This window comes from Neltuma alba, unplaced genomic scaffold (assembly GCF_004799145.2).
Source record: "Neltuma alba isolate B1F8T4 unplaced genomic scaffold, ASM479914v2 tig00010575_pilon, whole genome shotgun sequence".
Classification (NCBI taxonomy): Eukaryota; Viridiplantae; Streptophyta; class Magnoliopsida; order Fabales; family Fabaceae; genus Neltuma; species Neltuma alba.
In genome coordinates, this window is record NW_021635440.1 from 58,655 (window position 1) to 81,928 (window position 23,274).

Consider the following 23,274-nt stretch of genomic DNA (forward strand, 5'->3'; position numbering starts at 1 on the left):
GATTTTTAAGAACCTTTTTGCATTATTTTCTCTTCTATAGGATTTTGATGCAATTTTTCCAAATTGTAACTAACTTGAAAGAATGAGTTTAAAATGTGAAAAACATAGTTGTTAATTGCTAAACTAATACTACCTCTTATCCTAAATATAAAAGCTAGGTAAAAAATTAATTTGATCATATATATAAGATTTTAATTCACTTTGTCTCTCATATTTATTTATTTTTTTTAAAGTAGTCCCCATCATAATTATACATTTTAAAAGTTTTCATTAGAATGTATATGATTAACAAAGATATTTTAAAAATTTTGTATCATTCTCCCCGTTCATCATTCACATAAAGCAAATTTATAAATCAAGCTACGAGTACTTACCATCCCACTTAATGCAAATTTATAATAAAAAATATTTAAGTTTATTTACCTATCAAACAACACAAGTTTACAAGTGAAACAGTGAATAATACATACCCATTAGTAGTTTTTAAAACCAAAAAAAATTGTGAATTCAATCTTCATACATGATTTCCCCCCTCCGTGAAGGAAAAAAAAAATGATAATAATAAACCTCGCTTGAAATCAAGTTTTACCGATTTAAAATATCTGAGAATGGGTGTTGTATTCACATAGGACGTGCACCCCCACAATCACAAGCAATCCAGCGAAATTCACAAGATTTAAGACTTCTCTGCTGTTGCAACTCATCCAAGAGTTATTCGATCTATTTCACAAAAACAGGGAATGATAGAGCAAGATACCCCTTAATACTGCGAGATGATTTAGACTTAAGGCTAATGGCATTCAATAAACAATACGCCTCATAGCGAATGAACACGAGAACTAATATATTCAAATTCAGCTAATCATTTACAAATACGCATGTTTAACAAGAGATTCAAGTCTCACAAGTGAATAAAGGCAACAGAAATACAGACTCGGCGAGATAAACTATGAGCATATAGTAGCATGCATCCACATTGGTAAGTCCAGAAGACAAATAACTTATTCAAATGCCCATTGGTTTTCCCGACGGACTTCCTCCTCTTCCTCTGGGGTAAAATCATTCTTGATATTAAAGGTCTTCCGAATCTCCTCGGGTGTCTTCCCCTTGATCATGTCTGCCACAGTCTGGCATGTAAGGTCCAGCAAGCTCTTAATGTTCAAGTAGTTAGCTGCCTGAGAAACCAAAAGCCACATCACAAATTATTACTATCCTCATTGCATAAAGAAATATAATGGAGATACAGCTATAATAGAGGGCAAACAAGAAGTAATTTGATGGAAAAAAATATTGCCTCAACATTAATAAGAATGCTAATGATAGATACTGGTAGAAAGAGAATTAGGGAGAGGGCAGGGAAGAAGAGAGGAGAAATAGGGCAGAGAAGTCTTCTACAACCAGAATCTAAATTCTTGGAGAGGATCCTCAGAGTTAGACTGAATAGTAACTCATTCATGATAAGGCAAGGCAGGTACAGAACATAAATATATAGTCTTTTACAATTTCTGAAAATAACCCACATGAGAGGCGCTAGAGCTGTTTGGTAACTCACCTCAGCACCTTAGGCTCAACGGCACTCAACTTTGACAACATTGAACCCACCATAACGGAATACAACTTCCCCCAGATTGAAACTGAATAAAAATAATGCTTAAAAGATAACAACATAATATATAATTACTACTACATATAGAAACTACGCGTGCCCCTCTATCTTTGACTTACTTCTACTGAAGGGCTTCCATGCCTCTTCCTCGAGCAAACCAGGAGGCGACGTTGAACTCTCAGTTATATGAAGTACATACAATCGGCAGAACAACAAACCAAGATATATGGTCACACTGCAAAGCTAATTTCCTAAGGAAATACCATATCACTGAATTCAAAACGGAATGAACATGAACAAAAACAGACTGCAGATAACAAGTTTCAGATGTAAATGAAAAGTCAAGTAGCGCCTTCCAAGTATGACCATCCAAATTAATATTAAGAACGACCATAAGCTGTAACAGATAATCAATCATCAATGATAAAGGTATAAAAAAACCCAACGTCCATTGCAAATTTGGTTAGCCTAGAACTTATCTTAAAATTCAAGCCGTCTGCAATCCAGAGTAAATTAAGCATGTCACAGTCATGAGAGGACTATGTTTAGCAATTTAGTGGAGAATGGAATAAAGAATTGAGAAGTGGAACGGAATGCTATCCGCCAATCTATTTTTCGAGTTTAATGGGATAGAGAAAGTCATTTCATCATTGACCAGATGTTGTGAAAACTATTGATTTGGGAGCAGAGATAGGCGAATAAAAAATGAAAATACGCAAAACTTTCTTCTGTTATACCTAGGTTCAATTTTACAATCAAACAAGAGCTTGAGCCTCAAATTTTTGAGACAAAGGAGCAGAAACACTATTCTATTGTTCGTGAATTCACATTATTCAAGGATCAGAAGGAAAATTACAAGGGCAACATTTGTCACTTTTTCTTTCTTTAATATCATATAACTACGGCATTACACAAAGAGCAGTGACACCAATAACATTAAAAAAACTTTGACCAACAAGGCTGGCTTTAGTCTCTAATGAAGAAATGAAATGATTTGAGCACCCCAAAGAGACGTGAAGCAGTCTAGGGATCACCAAACTCTACCCATGAACAGCCCATTCCTCAAAGCATAAGCCAATGGAAACAAGAAATTGAAAAGCATAGATAATTAAAGAAGAAGCAACAATTTCGATGAAAAATCAATATTAAGTTGTTTGCAGAAGAAAACCAGCAATCATGGTGACCTTTTCTGAGGGAAACATATGAAGATAGCTCAAGAAACAATGAGAGAGAGAGAGAGAGAGAGAGAGTGAGCAGGAAAATGAGAACAACTAAACCTGAAAGACCATGTAGGTATAATTGTAGTGGCATTATAGTTTTGAATGAGAAATAGGAGCATTAAAAAGAGGAGCATTAAACCCCTCCTTCACACTTCCATTCTACCCAACATTCCAATAATCATCCTCTTCATGACATCCCTTACTAAACAAAACCCTTTGTTCATGTCTCAGCAAGGGGAATCCAGGGACCATATTCTTCTCTAGTGAGTTTTGGTCACGTCTCAAATGAATTCAAAGACATTCTGACCGTCGGCAACAAATGTTTGCGAATTTAGAACAGTAATAGCTGAAATTAATAAAATAGCAATTATAACCCAAGAAGTAATAAGCACTTGGGCCTGGACATGAAAAACCCCTATTCAGCAATATAAATGTTGACCTACTTCCACCCGGTTATACCATAACCATTCAAGATTCTCCCTTCTTTCACCCAAGATTACCACAAAGCGTATCGATTGAATGAGAATTTTATAAAAACTGGTCAATTTTGCAAGCTTATCCCTAACCGTCAATAACTTCATCGAAAAATAACTATGCCAACAACAGACAGGTCTGGAACCGATAAAACAATAAAAATACAAAATTTGAAAGAAGCAGAGAAATCATAACTCACCAAAATGAGATCAAACAGCACAGAATGGTCAACCCTTACGAATTCAGCATCCCAAGCTTTGAGATCTTCGGAGATCTTCTCGGAATTGGCTGCCTCGACGTGCTTCTTGCAGTACTCGATTACCTTGGACAAGATCTTACTTGTAACGATGGGCAGAGGGATGCCGCTGTCAGCACAATCGTCCTCAATCATGTGTTTGATCGTTTGCGACTCGAGCGCCACGGCCTCATCGACTTCAAAAGGTTCACCATCGGAGCTCTTCAAAACAATTTTCCTCGAAGACATGATCACACGAAACGATTTTCGCAACTCTTCGATGCGAAGACGAAAACTCAATCCCCGAACCCTAGCTTTTTCAGATTGAAATATATCCAATGGGCGAATGTAACGTCTATTTATAGAGCCATGAAGGGGATTTTCTTTCCTTTTCTTAATCTATTCCGCAATATAAATGTGGCGGCTTTTTATCGGTTTCGGAGGTTTAATCTCCAAATAAAATAATCTAATTTGAGAAATTATTTCTTGGCAAAACTTTTATTGGTTTGGGAGGTTTAATGTTTAGATCGTGCATTTAATTTTTCTGATTTTAGTCTAAATAAATTCATCTATCCCTTAATTTATTTTTTAGAATCTACTAGTACTAATCTATCTAGAGTAAACTCTTTCTATCGCATGTGTTACGGACGAAATAGTCTAGTTAAACCATCAGCTCTTAGAGCCTTTTTTGTGCCTATTGCTCAATGAACTCTCTATCGGAAAGCAGGCGCCTAAGAAAGGAGAAGAAAGTCTGACCTTCAAGGTCCTCTTCTCTTTCTAAACCCTCTTTTATGAAAATAAAGACTAAGGGTGTGTTTGGATGAAACCAAACCGTGTTTGGAAAAGTGATTCTAGAAAATAGATTATGGGAAGAATAGATTCTGAAAGAATAGATCTTATGAAAAAGTGATTTTGAGAAGTGAGAGTGTTTAGATAGTTGTTATCAAAGCACTTTTTATATATTACTAAAAAAAGAAATAAGTTAATATGATAATTATAGAAAAATAGATTTTATGATATAATTTAGAGGAATAAAATTGTTAATAATATATTTTTTTATTAACATAATTAATAATACATAAGATAATATAATTAATAATAATTAATATGTATATATATTTATAAAATATAAGATTAAATATGTTTATAAAAAAATATGTTTATAAAAAAAATAACAAGATACATATCCTATAGGCTCTCACACTCTCCCTTTTTTCTCCAAAAGCAAAAAATTTTTGCTTTTTCCAAAACTATGGTTTTGGAGCCAAAACCATGGTTTGGCCCAAAACCATGGTTTTGGTTTTTGAGGGGGGTGTTTGGATAGCATTTTGTGCAAACCATGGTTTGCAAGTGCATCCAAAGGGTACCTTAGTAGGAGTGGAGCGCTAGTCCTCATATTGACCTCCTATCAATATATCAATCTATGTGCAGAATTATTAATGCATTATCTCTTAATTGATCAATATATCGATCTATGGGGAGAATTATTTTCTTTTTGCCAGTGAAAAATATATAATCATTCAAACCGGTTTATCCTAGTTTGATGCCAGTTCAATTCTGGTTAGCTTAGCATTCAAACCAAACCTGAGTATGAGCTGGTTCACAGTTTTCAGGTTAAACCGGTTTGATTCATTTTTTTTTTTTTGGAAAATATTAATCTTGCACTTCACCTCTACCGTTATCATTATTATTCTTGAAAAATTGACCACCCGAGAACTGAAACCTTTGATAGCAACGAAAATTAACTTGATATATTTGTATTACAAAAAAACTGAAATAATTGCATTCTTTCAAATAAAACTAATCCCAAACTGATTGGTCAGCCCATCAGAAATGGCGGAGACAGCTCGAATTAAGTTCCTGAAACTTTATCAGCGGGGGAATTTTTGACCGGCTATCAGTGGGGCAATTGGCGGTGATGAAAATGACTGGTCTTTATAAAATAAAGAACTAAAGTTTTAATTGTTATTAAGAAAGAAGTTCACATTTTATTACAGCATTATTTCAACTGGAATTGTTTTGAATAGAAAAATACTTATAATTAGTTGAAAAAAGAAAAGAGAAAAGTTCCTGAATCTTCCACGGCATGATTCATGCTCAACTGAATTTGTAATATGTGTAGATTCATATATTTTTGCTCTTCTCATTCTAGTTAGTGTAAAAACTATATAATTAATTTTTAAATATTAAAAATTTTGTTAAATTAATTATTTGTAAGAAAATATTTGTTATTTTCTTGAAATATTTTCTTTAATCAGTTGCATTGGAATTACCTATTGATATACCAAAATTCCTTTGATACATTTAATCAATAGAGATGATTTAAAAAATTACAAATTTAATAGATAAGGTGAATTGAGATTTTATATTTAAGATTGAAATATATCACTCAATTAGCTCCTACATTTAAAATTAAAAAAAAAACCTTAAAGTGCTACCAAAATATTACGCGTATTAAGTAAAGGACAACCCTGTTTTGAGTTGGCAAAAATAAAATTGGAATTAGCAAACAAAAGTTGCTAGAAAAGAAAAATGCCTCTTTCATTTAATTTCCCCCCTAATTTCATACTCTCTCTTTTTTTTTTTTTAATTTTCTTTTATCCAAATTAATTAAAACAAAGAAGCCTACAAGAAAAAAAATCGTGACGTGATATTTGGTGACTCTATCGGATATGGTGACGGTATGGTGCGGGCCTCTTTTTGTGCCTTTACATTTTTTTTTTTTGTTTTTTCCAAATTTCAACCATCACCAGCTGCTATATCTCTAGTCACGCTCTGAGTGTTGGTGACCAATCGGAGCCCTGACTATCAAAAGATAATTTATGATCACTAAGAGTATTTATGAGATCTGAAAGCCTGTAATACCCATTCGGGCCCGGTGAAATTATGCTGAGACCTGCCCTAAAAAAGCAGCTGAAACAATAAATGAGCATTTTCAGGCAGGGCCAAATGTCGGGTTAGAATGGGCATCGGGCAAGGTGTGCGGCCCTGCCTATTTAGCCTTGCCCAAAGTTTATATATATAATATACATATATTCATTATATATAATTATAATTATTGCCTAGAGTTATATATATAACTATTTTCAATATATATAATATACATATATTTATATATATAATTATATTTAATATATATACACACATGTAATATTCATATATAACAGAATTATATATTTCAAGATTTAAATTGTTGATGTAACGTACTATTAAAATATATATATAAAAAAAATCAAAACCAAAATCAATTAATTAAATAATATTATATTATTATATTATAAAAAAAAATATAATAATACCCACCTTTCCACCGAATTCGGTGGAAAGGCTGGGCACCATTTAATGAAACAAGGAAAATAGGAGGGGGAGGTATTAATGGTCGAAGGAAAAGAATGGGGAAGGAGCAGATGGATGTAGAAAAATGGGCAGGGCGGTGGAAAAAATTTGAACATGGTGTTGTTAAATACCTTCACCCCATATCTTTTTCAAGTCGAGGGAGAGGAGACGGAGGAGGAAGAGAGATCAAAGGAAGAGAGAAGAGAGTGAGAAGCAAAGAGGAAAAGAGAGAGAAAGCTAAGTTACAGAGCACCTGGCAAGTTTTGGGGATCATTTAGGTACATAAATATGCTTCTTTTTATCATATTTTCTTTATGAGTATTTCCTATATATTTAGAAATTTATATTATTAGTATCATTATAATGTTTAGAGAAAATTTTACCGTTTGGGTATAGAATAAATATGGAGTTTTGACAATATATGACCGTAGAAATTTAAAAATCCATTATTAAGGAATTTTAATCGGTTTATTTTTGTTGAATGATTATTTTGAGAATTTTAAACTAAGATTTTAGTTGAAAAGTTTGTTATTTAGACTTGTAATATGTTTTTACCGATTAAATTTGAGTTAAATAATTTATATGAGTTATTTAATATATTATTGAGATTTTAATCGGTTTAAATATTGAATAGTTAAAGATATATTTTTAAAATAATTTTTGAAGGCTTGAAAAATTATAAATTGAGAATTTTGTAAAATTAAATAAAGCTACAGTCTGTTTATAATTAAAAATATATATATATATACTTTTGTTAGATTTAAATAGCCTTATATGTAAATTATTTTTCAAAATAATATCTATTATAAATGCCTAGATTTGGGAGAGTTAATATATTTATGTAATTTTGGTTTAGAGGGTAGTCTTAGAATTTTAGAGTAGCTTTGGAGTAGTTCTGAGTTTATATTAATAAATATTTATGTGCAATTTTGTAGACTTGAGAATTTTGGAGTAATCTTTGTGTGAATATTTGTAAGCTAAAGAGTACCAGGTAACTCTGAAAATTCTTTCTTGTACATGTGAATTGTGTATGATTATATTGTGGATTTACTGATTTTTATATCATACTGAAAAGTAGTATTATGATTTCAAATAAATGTTTTGATATGTTATTTGATTTTGTCAAGATTTATTGCTATTAATTATGATCAATGTTTAAATATATTGATGGCTAAGGAATTGTCATGAGTTGCTATTAAATGGTATATAAGTTTTATTGCTATCTTATCTTTGAAATATTCAAGGACGTATTTATGATGTAACATTTATTGGCATCTGACATGCATTGTTGGGCTAAGGATAGAAGGAGATTGCATGGATATGAAATTACCACGTGGTATGCCATCACTCGGTGCACAGTGGATGGCACTTGTCAGGGCCCCTTCTTCCATGTTTTCCTTTGGCCGGGAATTCATTGGAGTGTGGGACATGTGACACCTCCCTATTCACAAAGGAGGGGAGCCATAGTCCGAGCTTGAGCTCTATATCTTTGGCCGGATATATCTCTTGTATCGGTGAGCTTGGAATAATTCAGTAAAATGGATTAGTTCCTATCGGACTATGTGTTAGCCTATGGCTCCAGTCAGCGGTATAAGGGTGGACGGTGATATAAGGGAAGCATCATATTGCATTATTTTTGGATATATTAGAAAAATGATATTGGTATATTGTTGGAAAAAAAAATGAAATTGAATTGGGTGTCTCAAATCCGTGATTTTTAATATATTTATACACACATATAAACGGATTTTTGGTTTATCATATATGATTTGCTTGTATAGGTTAGAATTTCAGTAGTTACTGAGACGTTAGATCTCACCCCCTATATTAACAATTTTTTCAGGCGAAGGATCTAGTAGGAATCAAGGGAAGGCACCAATGGAGTGAGCCGTGAAGGCTTTTGTGCTCCTCAAGCACATGCTATGCTATATTTTTATTTGCCATGACTATAAGACTTTAATAGTTTATGTTGTTAAGTTATGTTAGAAATGTTTTGAAATTTTAACTTAATTGCAGTATTAAAAATATGTATGGACTTTTAAATTAAATATTTTATTGCGTATATTGATATAATTATGTGAGGTGTTACAGTTGATATATTTGATTATGGATATTGTTTGAAGACCTATCATGTTATGTTTGACTATATAATAATTATAAAGAGATATGGAATGATAAATAGATATATGAATTTGTAATGTATTGTTTATATTTCTTCTCTTGAAATATTCTAAATTGTGAAATTATGAAATATATTTAAAAATGAAAATATTACTTATTAGGTTTGGTGAAAATCTTCACATAATATGAACAACACATCAGTGCATCATCAGTTTAGGGTGGGCTTTCACTGAGCAGGACTGGGCAGCAAGTTCCAAAATGCAATCCGTTGATCATTCAGGTTGAGCATCAGGCAAAGGTCATGCCCTATCCAACCCTATCTATATACAGTCCTAACAATTACAATTAACAAATTTACAACGACACATAAAGAAATTTGCAACTTCTATTTCTTGTATTGTTATCCTAATTTACAAATGTAATTAGCGAATTAACAGTAACATATAAGAAAAATTTTAACTCCCATTTCTCATATTCTCATCCTAATCTACAATTACAATTAACAAATTTACAACATATAACAAAATTTTATGGGAAAATGGCAAAAAAAGGCCACCAAAATAAAAAATATTGCACACAGGAACCGGTTTGTAAAAATTATTGTAAAAACTCATACTAATGTTTTATAGGTCTTTATTTGTAATTTTTCTATTTCTACAGTTTTTTTTGGTAGTTTCTCAAATTTTATTGCATTATACGCTTAAATGGTTTAATGGCTTGGTGTCTATCAACTTTGTGGGGTGCCAAAGGACATAGGTTCAAATTTTCCTTATCTATTGTTGTAAGCAGTAGTTCTAGAATGAGAATATGGGAAATGAGAATTGTGGTTGGCTGTCAGGGTTATACCAAGCCGTCGTTGATTGGAACTTTAGCGGGCAGCAATGGCTGAAGTTTTTAAATGAAAAAACAAGAGTACTGATGTCTTTTTGCCCTAAAAGTTTAATTTCATTTTAGTCTTTGAAGTTACAATAAAATTTCAGAACTTTTCAAGAGTAAATAGAAGTTTTTTTAAAAAAAAAAAACCAAAACAAGTTAATTGGTTATAGTGGAAATGGAGCAAAATTTTGCACGCGCGCACAGGGAGACAAGGGACCAGAAAGCTGATCCCGGTCTGTTTCTGGAAAGAAAAAGGAGGTTAGCCTGGGGACCACCAAATTTAAATAATTAGAATGGCCCCTCTCCATGTGTTGACATTAATTTGAAATAAATTATATTTATGATTAAAGTCTTGTGACAGTAACATAAAAATTCAAAATTAACGATGATATCAAACGCTTAAATTAATATGGGGCATAGAATAAAACCAAATAAAAAATAATGACCTTTTTTAAGAAAATAATAAAAATATCATATATATACATGTACACACATTTTTTCCGGTTTTTAATATAGGACTCAGTTGACTAATTTATAAAAATTAAGAAAAAAATAAAATTACCTTAAAGTATGTATATTTATTGTTGTTCTCTAAAATAATTTGCCTAACTTATAAATTAGTATATAAATATGATATAGGATAATGATATACTAAGTACTACATCCCGTTCTTAATATAAAAACTAGATAATTAATTTTAAAATGTTAATAAAATTAGTTAAATTAGTTATTTATCATAAATACGTGTTGGTTTTTCTAAACCATCCCCTCCAATCATATGTATCAGGTGATTGTAATTATCTTGTGATAGGAACTCTTTATAATCAATAGGGATATTTTAAAAATGGATCAAAGTCCTATGTTTGAGACCAAATTCAACCTTCTAACTAATTTTTATATTAAAAACTAGAAGTAACATTCTAGAAAGATCAAGTAACATGTACCATAATTAATTAATTTTTTAAATTTATTAATATCCATCAATTAGTCAACTTAGTCTAAATATTAAGGATGGGAAGTGTATCATACCTCCGCTTAACACTAAAACTCGTTGCCATCATTAGACGAAATTATCTCTAATCAAAGTGATCACAAAGATGATTACTATGATGATATATATCCCCGACTGATGAGAGAAACAATACAAAGACAATCAAACTGGCATTAAATACTAATGGAAATTATGGAAACCCCACCACTATGGTGAACTAAATCTGGCTAGTTGGTAACAGTTTTTGGCCGAAGAACTTGTCGAACATTGATCTCAAAATTCTGAAACGAAGATCCATCTAGTCTGCAAGTGGCTTCCTCTGCCATTTTCTTCCTTTCAAGTGCCTCCTTCTTCATCTCTGTGCCTTTTTCTCCCTCCATCAACTCTCTCACAAACTTCTCAACTCCTTCCCTCTTCACATCACTCTCTATCTCCAACCCAATTCCCCATTCTTCACACGCAAATCTGCAATTCGTTTGCTGCTCTGCGAAGAACGGCCAACAGATCATAGCCACTCCGCCACAAATACTTTCAATCATTGAGTTCCACCCACAGTGTGTTAAGAATCCTCCTACTGAATGATGAGCCAGAACTTGCTCTTGTGGACACCAACTTGATAACAGCCCTCTGTTTCTCGTCTCTTTAAATAAATTATGCAGGAAGAACTGCGTCTTTGCCACTGACAAGATCGGGTCGGATTACCCATAAGAAGGTTTTGTTACTGTTAGCCAGTCCCCAAGCAAACTCTATCATTTGCTCTTTCGTCATCACTGTGACGCTCCCGAATTTTACGTTAGCCACAGAGTTTGGTTCTTTTGTATCTAACCATTCCAAATATTCTGGTTCTTCCTTCCACAGGTTCGGCCCGATTTGTTTGAGGTCCTTGTCAGTGATAATCTCATCTGTGAGTAGATTTATGGGACCAATGGGGTAAACAGGAGGAAAAATAGAGGATAGTCCTTCTAAAGCATCATGTTCTAGATCATCAAATGTGTTCAAAATGATTGCGCTAGCTTTCTTAGCTCTCTCACACTCGCCAAGTATGAAATCTAACATGAATTCATTTGGGTTTGCTGTTCTCCAGAAGCTTGGCATGTCTTTTAAACGCAGTTCCTTGATTCCTGGAATCCAATCTATCACAGTATTCTCCAAATACCCATTTGTTGAATCGCTCGGATCTGCATGCTAAACACTTCTGACTTAACATAATGCATCTAAGTGCATAACAAACAAGTTGTGATAAATGCATGAAGCTAGGTAGCATGTACCATGGAAGTTATCCTATATATTTATATATACCTTTAAGAGGTGTCAAGCCTTTCTCGATGAGTCGGTGAAAATGAACGTAGCACAGAAAGCCGCAGGCACTGGTAGTCCAGAAAAGGACATCTGGGATTCTGAGTTCTTTGGCGGCATCGACGGTGAAGCTCATGACACCATCAGAGACTATGCAAGTGACGGGAGGGATATGAGGGGAATTATTGAGTTTGTTGAGGACGCTTCTAAAGGGAACCGAGCAAGTTCTACGTGTGAATTCAGAGGGAAGGGATGTCTTGTGTGGCGTCGACGACGTCATCGGAGTCGGAGCCGGGAAGTCCGTCGGGGATGGTTTCGAAACGGAAGGAAGAGAGGCCTTTGAGGGAATCTGGACCTCGGGATTTGAGGAGGCGTTTATGGTTGAACTCGGTGTTAACAAAAGTGATGTGGAAGCCATGAAAGTGAAGAAGCTTTGCAAGTTTGAGCATGGGATTGACATGGCCTTGTGCTGGGTAGGGGATACACACAGAGTGACGCTTCTCTGAAGCAGCCAATGGACCCATTTTCCCATTCTGTTTTTTCTCAGATCCTCAAGGAAGAAGAAGATGAATGCAAGCCTGCCTTTGCCCATCCTACTGTATTTATAGCGGCTAAACCCGAGAGGCAGTGTTTGCTTTTCAGAGAAATTACACTCAAGTCCCGATTCAGAGATTTTATTATTCCAAGGTCCCTAAAAATATTCAAACTAATCTTAAATCCTAAGGAACTTGTGACTGAGATATTGTAACAGTGAATCGACCATCTTTCCTCACCATCCTCTGTTGTTAATTCCAATTTTTTTATTTATCAATTATGTCTATACAGATTGACACTCCGTGCTATAATTTTATTTTTTAATTGGATCATAATAAGACATCATTTAGGGTATTCTAATTTGTCAATTAAGTTTCAATATGAATTGTCCATACATATCTTTTCACTTGACAATTCTCCAAGACAAAGTGATCATTTATATAGGCACAGTTAACAAGTAAAGGAATTAGGATAATAAACAAGGAGGTTGATGAAAGTGACAATCTATCTATAATAATAAGGGTAAGATTTGAATATTTTGAGGAATTTTATAGTAAGAAAATTTCTCACTTGGAACCTGAAATCTTTTTTCTCTTCCAGAAATGAATCCCTTTCTGTATGGGGATCCCTCAGCTATTGAAGAAGGCCAACAAAATAAGTTATTGAGGCTGTCATATATGGTGGCCCGTCACCCATAACTATTTTAATGGAGGATTGCAAAATCAAACCCCGAGAACGTATAAGAATGGGTGTGTATCTGTGATATGGGTCACTCTTTTCTATGTGGGAAGGGTTAAAATATTGGGAGGGAAAAGTCGGTTTAGCAAAAACGCCACTCGGATAAGGGAAAATGATTTGTTGATGATCTTATTAGAGAAATTACACTTACTTTATAATATGATTATAATTAATCAATTTAAAATTTGTATTAGAAATTTAAAATTATGCTTTTGGCAAAATAAATAGTTAAATGATTAGTAAGTAATATTATTTACGAGGTATAGATATCTGTCTGTTGGAAACAATTTTGTTTGAGACATTACCGAGTACTAAACGTAAGCTCCTCTCCCAGTAAAAATTTAAACTTTGGTTCAAACCATTATAAGAAATTATCTTTTTCTGCTAGACCTAACTCCTATTGGTAAATGGTAAGAAATATTTATCTTAAAGAAGAATATTTTTATCAAAATAAATAATCATATTGTGACTTAATTATCAATTAAGGACTATGCAAATGTAACTAAAATCTTGAAATTTGAATGAAGAGGCTTGCAAATATACACGTATATTTGCTAAATATAAAATTTTTTTATTGGAAATAATTCTATTTAAAGTAGTAGGGTCAGATATTCAAACCTCACTTGTCTTTCAGTTTTTAAAATAAAAGAGAAGTTTTTATAATTTCGATTCAATAATGGGTATAATTTACTGAAGAAAAAGTCAGAATTTGATTCATTGATCAGAATGGGATCTCTTGGGCATTGACGAAGGCCATCGATGTTAGTAATGTGAAATTAATGTGAACAGATAGTAGCTGTAATACCGTTTTTCATTTGACTTCTTTCTCTCCATACTAACACTCTCTTACTTATTATTAGTTACTTGTAGGAAGTTTTCACATTCTTAAAAAAAGTATTAAATAAATGAAATCTGTTACTTTTGTTCTTATTAAAGAAGGTTAATATAAACTTTGGCCCCTGAAATTTGTTTTCATTTTGATTTTAATCCTTATAAGACAAATTATATTTTACATCAGTATATCAAGTACAAAATGACTTTCCTAATTCTTTTTTACTAACATAATTTCATACTATGCACAAAACCAACAAGTCCTGTTATAACTGGCGGGACTACTACTAGAAGTTTACAGCTAAAACCTCATATCCATCAATTCTCTTTTGTGACCCTCTCAAGATTAACTCCGCCACAACCACTGCTGCCGTTACCCAGTACTAAACAATCCATCTCTAATTTGATAAAACCTTCATCCATCTGGGATGATTCAGTACATGGAAGATGTTCTTGTCGACAAAAGGTGTAGTTCTATAATAATTCTATCTTGGTTTGAATGTTGTAAATTTATCCCTAAAGCTTTTGTTTGTAAGCAATGTTGCCAGGGAAGTTATTTTTTGATTTATTATTGTTCTGGAAGTTTCAAAACCCATATATCATAAAAGTTTCATTCATGTAAGTTTTTAAATATGTGTGTATAGACAATACTTACATCAAATTTCTTATATTCATTATGTCAAGTTTTCTAATTACACATATCATGTGTTCTGTTTTTTAAATATTAGCATTTAATAGTATTTAAGTATAAATCCACATGAAATGGAAAAAAGATAGATGGCCATGCTTTATTGAATAACTTGACATAATCGATATAAAGAATTTGATCTAGGTTTTTACCAATATATGTGTGTGTATATAGAACGAAGGAGATTTTTATTTTACCTGAAATAAAGAAGGAGAGATTTTGATTGCTTTTAGAGGTAAGAGGTCTGGGAAAAGCCATTAGCCCTTTTATTTTTTATTTTTATTTTTTTCCAGTTGCTTAAAATTTATTAGCGCCTTTAAGATATGATGTGAGTGACATCACATAGATTAGGTTTTTATTTTGGGTTGGGTTGGGTTGGGTTGGGTTGGGTGGGGGAGAAGAGGGCGGAGAGCCCATTTTGATAAAACCAGTATTAAATGAGTGGATAGGATTTCACGTGAAACCCAACGCATATTAACAGGTTGGCCGAAAAAAAGCTATGAACAAGTTTTAGATAACGAACAAAGTTCGGGATTTTTTTTTCCATTGACAAAAGAAAAAAAGAAAAATCGGTCGGAAATACTGATTTGAAATTTAATTTAGAATTTGTTTACTTTCCATCGACAACCTATTTTTATGAGGTGCAATTCTTTTTCTTAACTACATGTAACTTATCTTTAATTATATTCAAAATAAAACACCTTTGTACGTAGTTAAAGATATGATAGATATTGTTGTAATATTTTTTGGGTGTGTCAAAGAAAGGATCTTACATTAATTAGGAATATGGGAAGATAAAAACAAATTGAGTATTAATTGTGAACAGATTTTCTTATTATTATTAAGAATAGGAAAATCAATTGTTAAAAGGGTTTTCATGTCATAAAAGGATTTTCAACGCATTAAGGAATTTAAAATTGGTCCACTAAAATCTTAAACCGAAAAATCTTTTAATGCATTGAACCATTTAAATTGCTGACAGGAAATTCTCTATAGAACGGTTTGAAATCCTGGTGCTTTAACCATGTTTTAATGTATTAAATGATGGCCATGAATTTCAAAACGGAGCAACGCCTGAAATGTTTGAAGTGTTGGTGCGTTTTGATATATTAAACCATGATTATGAAATAAAAAACGGAAGCTTTATCTCTTTGCCTCCAACGTTTCAGATCATACAATTAAATCATTTAATGTGCAACGTTTAAAACTGAAATATGATTAGCTTTAAGAGGCAAGCAATATTCAGATCATGGAGGCCTATAAAAGGGTGCTTTAGTCTAAGGTTCAGAATACACAGCTCTAGAGTTTTTGAACTCTTCTCTTCCCCCTCTTGTGTGTTCTCTTACCAGCTGAGTTTACTACTATCTTCTGCTGTTCTGCTCACCCTGTTATACAAGAAGGATCCGTTTAATCCTGGGGAGTGCCGCATCTTTATCTACCGGTGGTTGTGGAATAACTCTTAAGGATAGCGTCCTTATGACGTGACTCGGATTAACTATTTATTTTGCAGGTGCTGCCTCCAACAGATATGTGTGTGTGTAACAAAAAAGAGTTGTGCTATCTGAAAATGAATTGCAACGGCTTAATAATATGAGTCATTGGATATTTTGCACAATTAATTTTTTAACGAGAGATTTTTTTAATCAGTTTTTCCTAAATGTAATGGAGGGGTATGATCATCCCTAAATGTAATCGATTTGTGCTTTATTGTAAAACAAGAGTGACGTCAAAGAGCCTTAGGTCTAGTGGCATAAGATGTGGTCTTTGTGATACCAAGTTTAGCCTTTGATCTCCACCTCAGGCTATGCTTACCATCAAAACTTAAAAAAAAAAAAAAAAGAACAAAGAAAGACAAACTTGAGCAAGTAGTGAATTAGTATTGATTGTCTCCACTTTTTGAAAAAGAATCGTATTATCATGTGTTTTTCTTGTCATCGATTTTTCAAGTAGAATGTAAATTACATATCCCCCTCAAATTTTAGCATAGGAATATAATTATATGAAAATAATTACCAGTTATCGTTATTAATTTCTCGTTATTTCTTTAAAATAATATATATTTGTGGAATAACATGCATAAATTTTTGACTAGCTTGAAGTGTATGAAAGTTATTGCATATAACTTAAATCAGGAGGGGTTTTTTGCATTAAAAAAATAAAATTTGAGAAGACATTTGGTTAATAATATGTTGTTCTTTGTTAATTAAAACAGAATAGTTGTAACAATAAATAAAACAATAAAAACCGAACAAGTAATTACATAGAAATTATTAATAATACACTACTACGAGCAAGGAGAGGCCTTACGGATTCTACTACTTGCCCTTTTGAAGGTACCTAAGATGAGGATTCAATGCACATGATTAGGGATTGAACAACTAATGGAAGTCTGTGGTATCTTTTGACTTTTGGGAGACCTTCTCTTCCCTATAAAGAGCCAACTAGGTTAGGTGGAATCTAAAACTGGACACAGGTTAGCCATATATCACCTCTGGTCTTAACCAGTTGATTAATTTGGAGCTATTAAAAAAGTTAATAAATTACATTAAAACATTTATATTTATCATTTTTCTCTAAACTAATTTAATTTGTCTCATTTATAAACCAATATATAATCTAATAATACACATAAGTATTTTAGAAACATCATATAATATATGTTATAATTAATTTAGTAACTTTCTTACTGTCTTTTAATTAGTCAGTTGGTCTTAAATTAAGGATCGGGGAAGTACTAAAAAGGTTAATTAACTTGTCAACTCTTTTTGAACAGATAGACCATGTTGCAGGCTCTTTAAGTTCATGAATGAATAAGTTAAATTGAACACACAATTAACACAAGATAGCTTGTTTAAAGTCGGTTTGGGCAAGGATCTCCTACAAACATGTGTCTTCTATGCAAATAAATCTATATTGAGGCAGGCTCCTTCCCATATTCAGGGAGACTAAAATATTGATCTTGAAGTGGATGAATCCTTCTCATCAGGATGGAAGAAGCGAATGTGTCATTCGAATAATTCACAATGATGATAAGCTAATGGCTATTTCTCCAACTATTGTTGAGTGCTTCTTGAGATCTTGAATGGTCTTAATCTATATTGGATCAAAGGTTTTAGGAAAATTATGTTGCATTTTGATTGTAATAAAGCTATTAATTAATATTAACAAGCTATTGGTTGAGATGGTAAGTGATCTCACCCCGTAAGAAGAAGAACATAAATTTGAATATTAAGAAACATACGTGTTGGAAGGCCTTTCACCTTAACCTTTTTACCTGGTAGAGATTAATCTCAAACCCAAAATGATTTAAGAATACTTTAAGTTATACATGAAAACGAGCTATTAATTAATTTAGTTTTGAGGAGATATGACATCACTCAACCATTTGAAGACATTATAGGTGATATTCAACTTTTGTTGCCTAGAGTTTGGCAAGTTGAACTCTATGACATTATTAGGGATAAAAATATATAGCTTGGCAGATCAGCTAGCTAATCTCTCTCATAAAATAGAAAGAAATTGGTGTATTCTTGATTAGTTGTCATCTTTTAGACAGTAGGTGGAGCTTGGTGAAGGCAATTAGATATATGGTTGCATTTGCTTTGCCTTTTTTTTTTTTTGGTTCTTTGTGAATTAATTGTATGCAGTTATTTACTCAAAAATATAGTTATTTGCATGTAGGTAAGAAAAAAAAAGCATAATTGTTTTGTGTAATTTAATTAGCAAATAGAATATTCTTATTAAAATAAAAAAATGTTAATTAAGATGGTAAATGGTCTCACCCTGTAAGGAGAAGAACACAAGTTTAAATCCAAAAAACGCTCACTTTTGGATTTTCTGATTTACATGGGGAAAAAAAAGAATATTCCTATTAAAAAAATAAATAACATAACTGTTGTTGCTTTATGATTCTATGCCACTCACTTTGCGATCTTTTACTCCATGAAATTATCTGTTATAATATATATAGTATAATCATTTTTAAATTTTAGTTTTTCTCTTACGAGTAAATTTTCAACTAACCATATCGACGAGGTTTGATGATTAAGGATGAAAACAGACTGAGTGATATGTCAGGGGTCTATTTAGCTTAATAGGCTAGACCAAGGTTTTTAGAAAGCTTATTAAGCTTGTTAGGCCTGACTTGGCCTATTTGTTTATTTTTATTTTTATTTTTATTTTATATTTATATCTAGTCTTATTTCAAATTTTATGGTAAAAAGTCTTATTTTAAATTTTAATATATTATTATAGCTTGTTTTTAATAATATTAACCGTAATTAAGATTTAAAATATTACTTATGACATTAAAATTTACATAAATAATAATAATAAATAATTATTATGTAGTATGTATATTTTACAATTTTTTATCACTCTATGTTTTTTTTACTATGCATTTTGAAAATTTTAAAATTACAAGCTTTTCTAATAGGCTCAGACCAGGCAGGCCTTTATACAGGTTAGGCTTAGGTTGGGAAAAAAAAGGTCTATAACAGGTCACAGGCTAGGTTCAGGCCAACTTGTTACTAATCAAGCCTAGCCTATTAAGGATAAAGTTTGGCATGACCTGGCATGTTTCCACCTCTATTGATGATCAATAATCCCTTATATTACCTCAAGACCTTAATATAAAGGTTAAATAACTAATTTAGGAATAATTAAAAAAATTAATTAAGTTAGTTATTTGTTATAAATGTGTGTTGGTCTCTTTAGACTAATTCCATTTAATCATATGTATTAGAACTACCTCTTGTTGAAACCTCTTACAATTAATATATTTTAGGAAAAAATAAAAAACAAAACGGATTGATGCCTTATAGCTATGACCAAATTCAATCTCTAAAATAAAGATAGGAGATGGTATAAAGGTTCTCTATATAATAATTGATTGATTGTATTTGTTTAAACTCATAGAGATCTTATAAAGTCAGCCCAAAAAAAAATTATAAAGAGATGTTTTTATTTGTGAGTAGTGGAATTGATTTGATGTAATAGATTGGTTGAATTTTGATTTTGATTCTTGACTTCGTATAATTTTAAGTCATCCATAATTACAGCGATTTCTTTTCTATTCAAAACGTTAGTCCTTGTAATTCTATAAATATTAATATTAACGTCATTAAGCATAGAAACCAAAACTAGGTTAAAAGTACTAGAACTAAAAATATAAATAAGAAAAACCAACTCAAATGCTAGTGTTATTTCTTGATGACGTGGCATACAATAAAAGATAGAAAAATTTTGTACCGGCAAAAAATATAAAAATTTTGATATGACAAATATGATTAACTTTAATGATAATTTTAATAGAAGAGAAGTGGATAGTCAAAATATAAAATATTAAAATCTTTAATTTAGACTTTTAAAAATTAGGAAAGTGATATGTAATTTCAGAAAGGAAAAAAAAAGTGATACCTTTGTTTGTTTATTTTAGCCTATATATACTTGTAAAAATTAATAAAAAAATAGCTATCAAATCTATAGCCATAAAATATTATTAGAAATTGTGATGAAGGAAATTTTTTTTGGTGAACAGAAGGAAATTTATTTGTCGGACATATGTAACTCTTATCAAATTTCAGTGCCAACAAACACTTAAATCAAAATTTATTACTGCTTCCAGTCTTATTTATAAAACCTTGTTTATAGATTATAAATCATATTTTATAATTAAGACCGGAGGTAGTATTTTTTATTTATTTTTCAGCTCAACATAATAAAATTTTAAACTCGACACTCTATATCAATGAAACTTAAATACTATAACCATAAAGCCAAAACTTCGAGTAGTTTATAATAAATTTAATATTATTATTTTGGTCAAATGACATAGAGGCTTTAATTTCCGGGAGAATTGAGGATAAATCCCTATTTGGAAGTTTATTTGCTCAATGGTGCCTGAAATCTTGGGAGTTGTTAAAGTCCTGCAATATAAATAAGTTTCATAATAAAAAGACAAAAATGCCCTTGAAGTTTAATAAATGAGAAATAGGCAAGAACAGAGGGAAAATGGAAAATCAATTGCACATTTAGGGACTTTAGTTGCACGTACAAAAGATCAATTGCACGTGATGGAAGTTCAATTGCATTCACTATGTTTTGAACAAAATGGAAGATCAATTGCACATATAGGGATTTTAACTACAAACACGGAAGGTCAATTGCATGTGATGGAAATTTGAGTGCACGCACTATCTTTTGAACTAAATGGAAGATCAATTGTATATTTAGGGATTTTAGTTGCACATACAGAATATTAATTGTATATGACAGAAGTTCGATTGCACATACCATGTTTTGAACGAACTAACTTCTATCACCTATAATTGATCTTCCTTATGTGCCACTAAAATCACTTTGTGCTGGGGTATAAAGAATTTATTTTTAAACATGAAAAGGTAGCAAATTATATCGACAAACAGGGATGTTGGGATACTATGAACTTATTTCTTTGGTTCCCTCAATCAATGATTGATTGGATTACTAGTTTGCACCCACCATGAGATTAGGGAAGAGAGGATAGGCACCTTTGGCAGCCTTCCTTGGATGGTTGCTTTTCTATTAAATTTGCTTACCATTTCCTCACTGCAAGCACACACAAACCCATGGATAAGTTTTGTAGTAACCTATGGAGATGGTAGGTCTTGAAGAATATCAAGATCTTCATGTGGTTGTTCTCCCATGGGCAAGTACACACTTTAGAGCTTAGAGCGAGACAGGGTATAACAGGCTCCAATGTTTGTCTATTTGGCTATGCATGGGCAGAAGACTCAAATCATATGATTAGGGACTGTCAAATGTAAAAAATTGATGGAAATCTGTTGTCTGTTCAGATATGTGGCTGAGTTTTACAATGCTTCCAGGAATGCAGTGGGTGAAATGGAACTTGAAGAATAATGCAGGAAAAAAATATACCAAAAAAATTCAATGGGCAAGACTCTTTGGATCAACAATTTAAAATTCAGACCGAACCAGACAGTTAGACCAATCCAATCATCACCCAATCACTTTTTTGGCTTGGTTTGGAGCGTATCTTTGAGCCGCTTAGACCAGGCTTTTGAGCTAGAAGCCAGATTTAAACCGAAAACTGAAGCGATTACAAAGAGACCAGATGATTGGAAAGGAAGAAGAACATGAAGAGGATAAGAGAGGGATAAACAACATGGAAGAAAACAGGAAAAATGGAAATAAAAAAACTAAGGAAAAAAAACAAAAACTTATCATAAAAAAAATGTAGTTTTTTCTTTTGGCCACCTTAAGATAGATGGAGAAACTGAGGTCGCAAAACATAGAAGGAGCTCAGGAGGCTATGATGAAAGAAAGCCAAAAAGATAAAGAGAAGATAAATTCACGTATGAAAGAGACAGAGAATGGAAAGTCAGACTTGATTTGATGTTTGCTTTCCACGACATACTCTATGCTTTGAAATTTTTTTGGTTTTATTTTTTAATTAAAATAATTAATGAAGATTTGTCTATTGGCACGTCCCATCACTCATTAATCTTAATTATCAATTATCAATATTAATTATATATATATTACTTTTACTACTTCAGTTTCTCTTATGCACAAAATATTGATTAAATAATTTAGAAGCTAAGCTAATTTTCATAATAATGTATTATATTGGTATAAATAATAAATTAATTTAATTATGATTAGTTGAATTGCTTCTAAAATTATGAAATCAAATATTTAATTATTTTTTCAATTATCTACCAATTTGATGTTCAATTTTTTTTTTTACATATATATCATCATATATGTGTAGAATATCATTTTTATTTAATTATTATATTACTGCAACTCAACAGTTTAACCAATCCAACCATTTGAATCGTGACTCATTGATCTCTTCTGTTTGATATCTGCTTCAACTTTTAAAATATTGTTTTGGAAACTTTTGTTGGGATATTTGGGTAGATCGATGCAATAAGATTTTTGACTCAACCACTATAGGAAGGACTATGAATGCTCACAATAGCCTCTTTAGAGCCATATGGGATTAGGATTTATCAGGACAATGTAAATTGAATATATGCAAGGAAATCCAGGATGGCTGAACGGCCTAAAAGAGTACAAGAGGACCATATAGTTCTAGAAGTTGATAGGTTGGTGCTAAAAAATAGTTCAAGTGGGTGTGGTGGTGTAATAGATGCAACAAAAATGATGGATTTGTGGCTTTAACTACAAGCTAATAGCCGTTCCTCTAATGATTGCTAAACTACTAGGTATCTTAAGCGGTCACAACCTTTGTTAGGTTAAGGGATACAAGTAGTACAGGGAAAACAGGCCAGTCTGTCACGGGTTCGGGCTTTTGGCCCT

At 32.1% G+C, this 23,274-nt stretch overlaps 1 protein-coding gene and 1 pseudogene across 1 annotated transcript; both read right to left on the reverse strand.

Annotated features, from left to right (window-relative positions):
• Nucleotides 1-802: 802 nt before the first annotated feature.
• Nucleotides 803-3,873, reverse strand: LOC114757169 (SKP1-like protein 1B). Its single transcript, XM_028946176.1, has 2 exons — nucleotides 3,500-3,873; nucleotides 803-1,175 (listed from the first exon to the last, which is right to left on the reverse strand). Exons 1-2 carry the CDS (start codon nucleotides 3,782-3,784, stop codon nucleotides 1,002-1,004), a joined length of 459 nt encoding a protein of 152 aa, XP_028802009.1. The 5' UTR covers nucleotides 3,785-3,873; the 3' UTR covers nucleotides 803-1,001.
• A 7,213-nt stretch (nucleotides 3,874-11,086) lies between these two features.
• Nucleotides 11,087-12,679, reverse strand: LOC114757171 (7-deoxyloganetin glucosyltransferase-like; annotated as a pseudogene).
• Between the last annotated feature and the right edge of the window lie 10,595 nt (nucleotides 12,680-23,274).

Bases quoted from the DNA above. Each gene is read 5' to 3' on its own strand.
- LOC114757169 (XM_028946176.1), bottom strand. From the start codon at position 3,784: ATGTCTTCGAGGAAAATTGTTTTGAAGAGCTCCGATGGTGAACCTTTT. The intron at 1,176-3,499 runs GTGAGTTATGAT...TTGGTTTCTCAG, and splicing joins TGCTGTTTGATCTCATTTTG to GCAGCTAACTACTTGAACAT.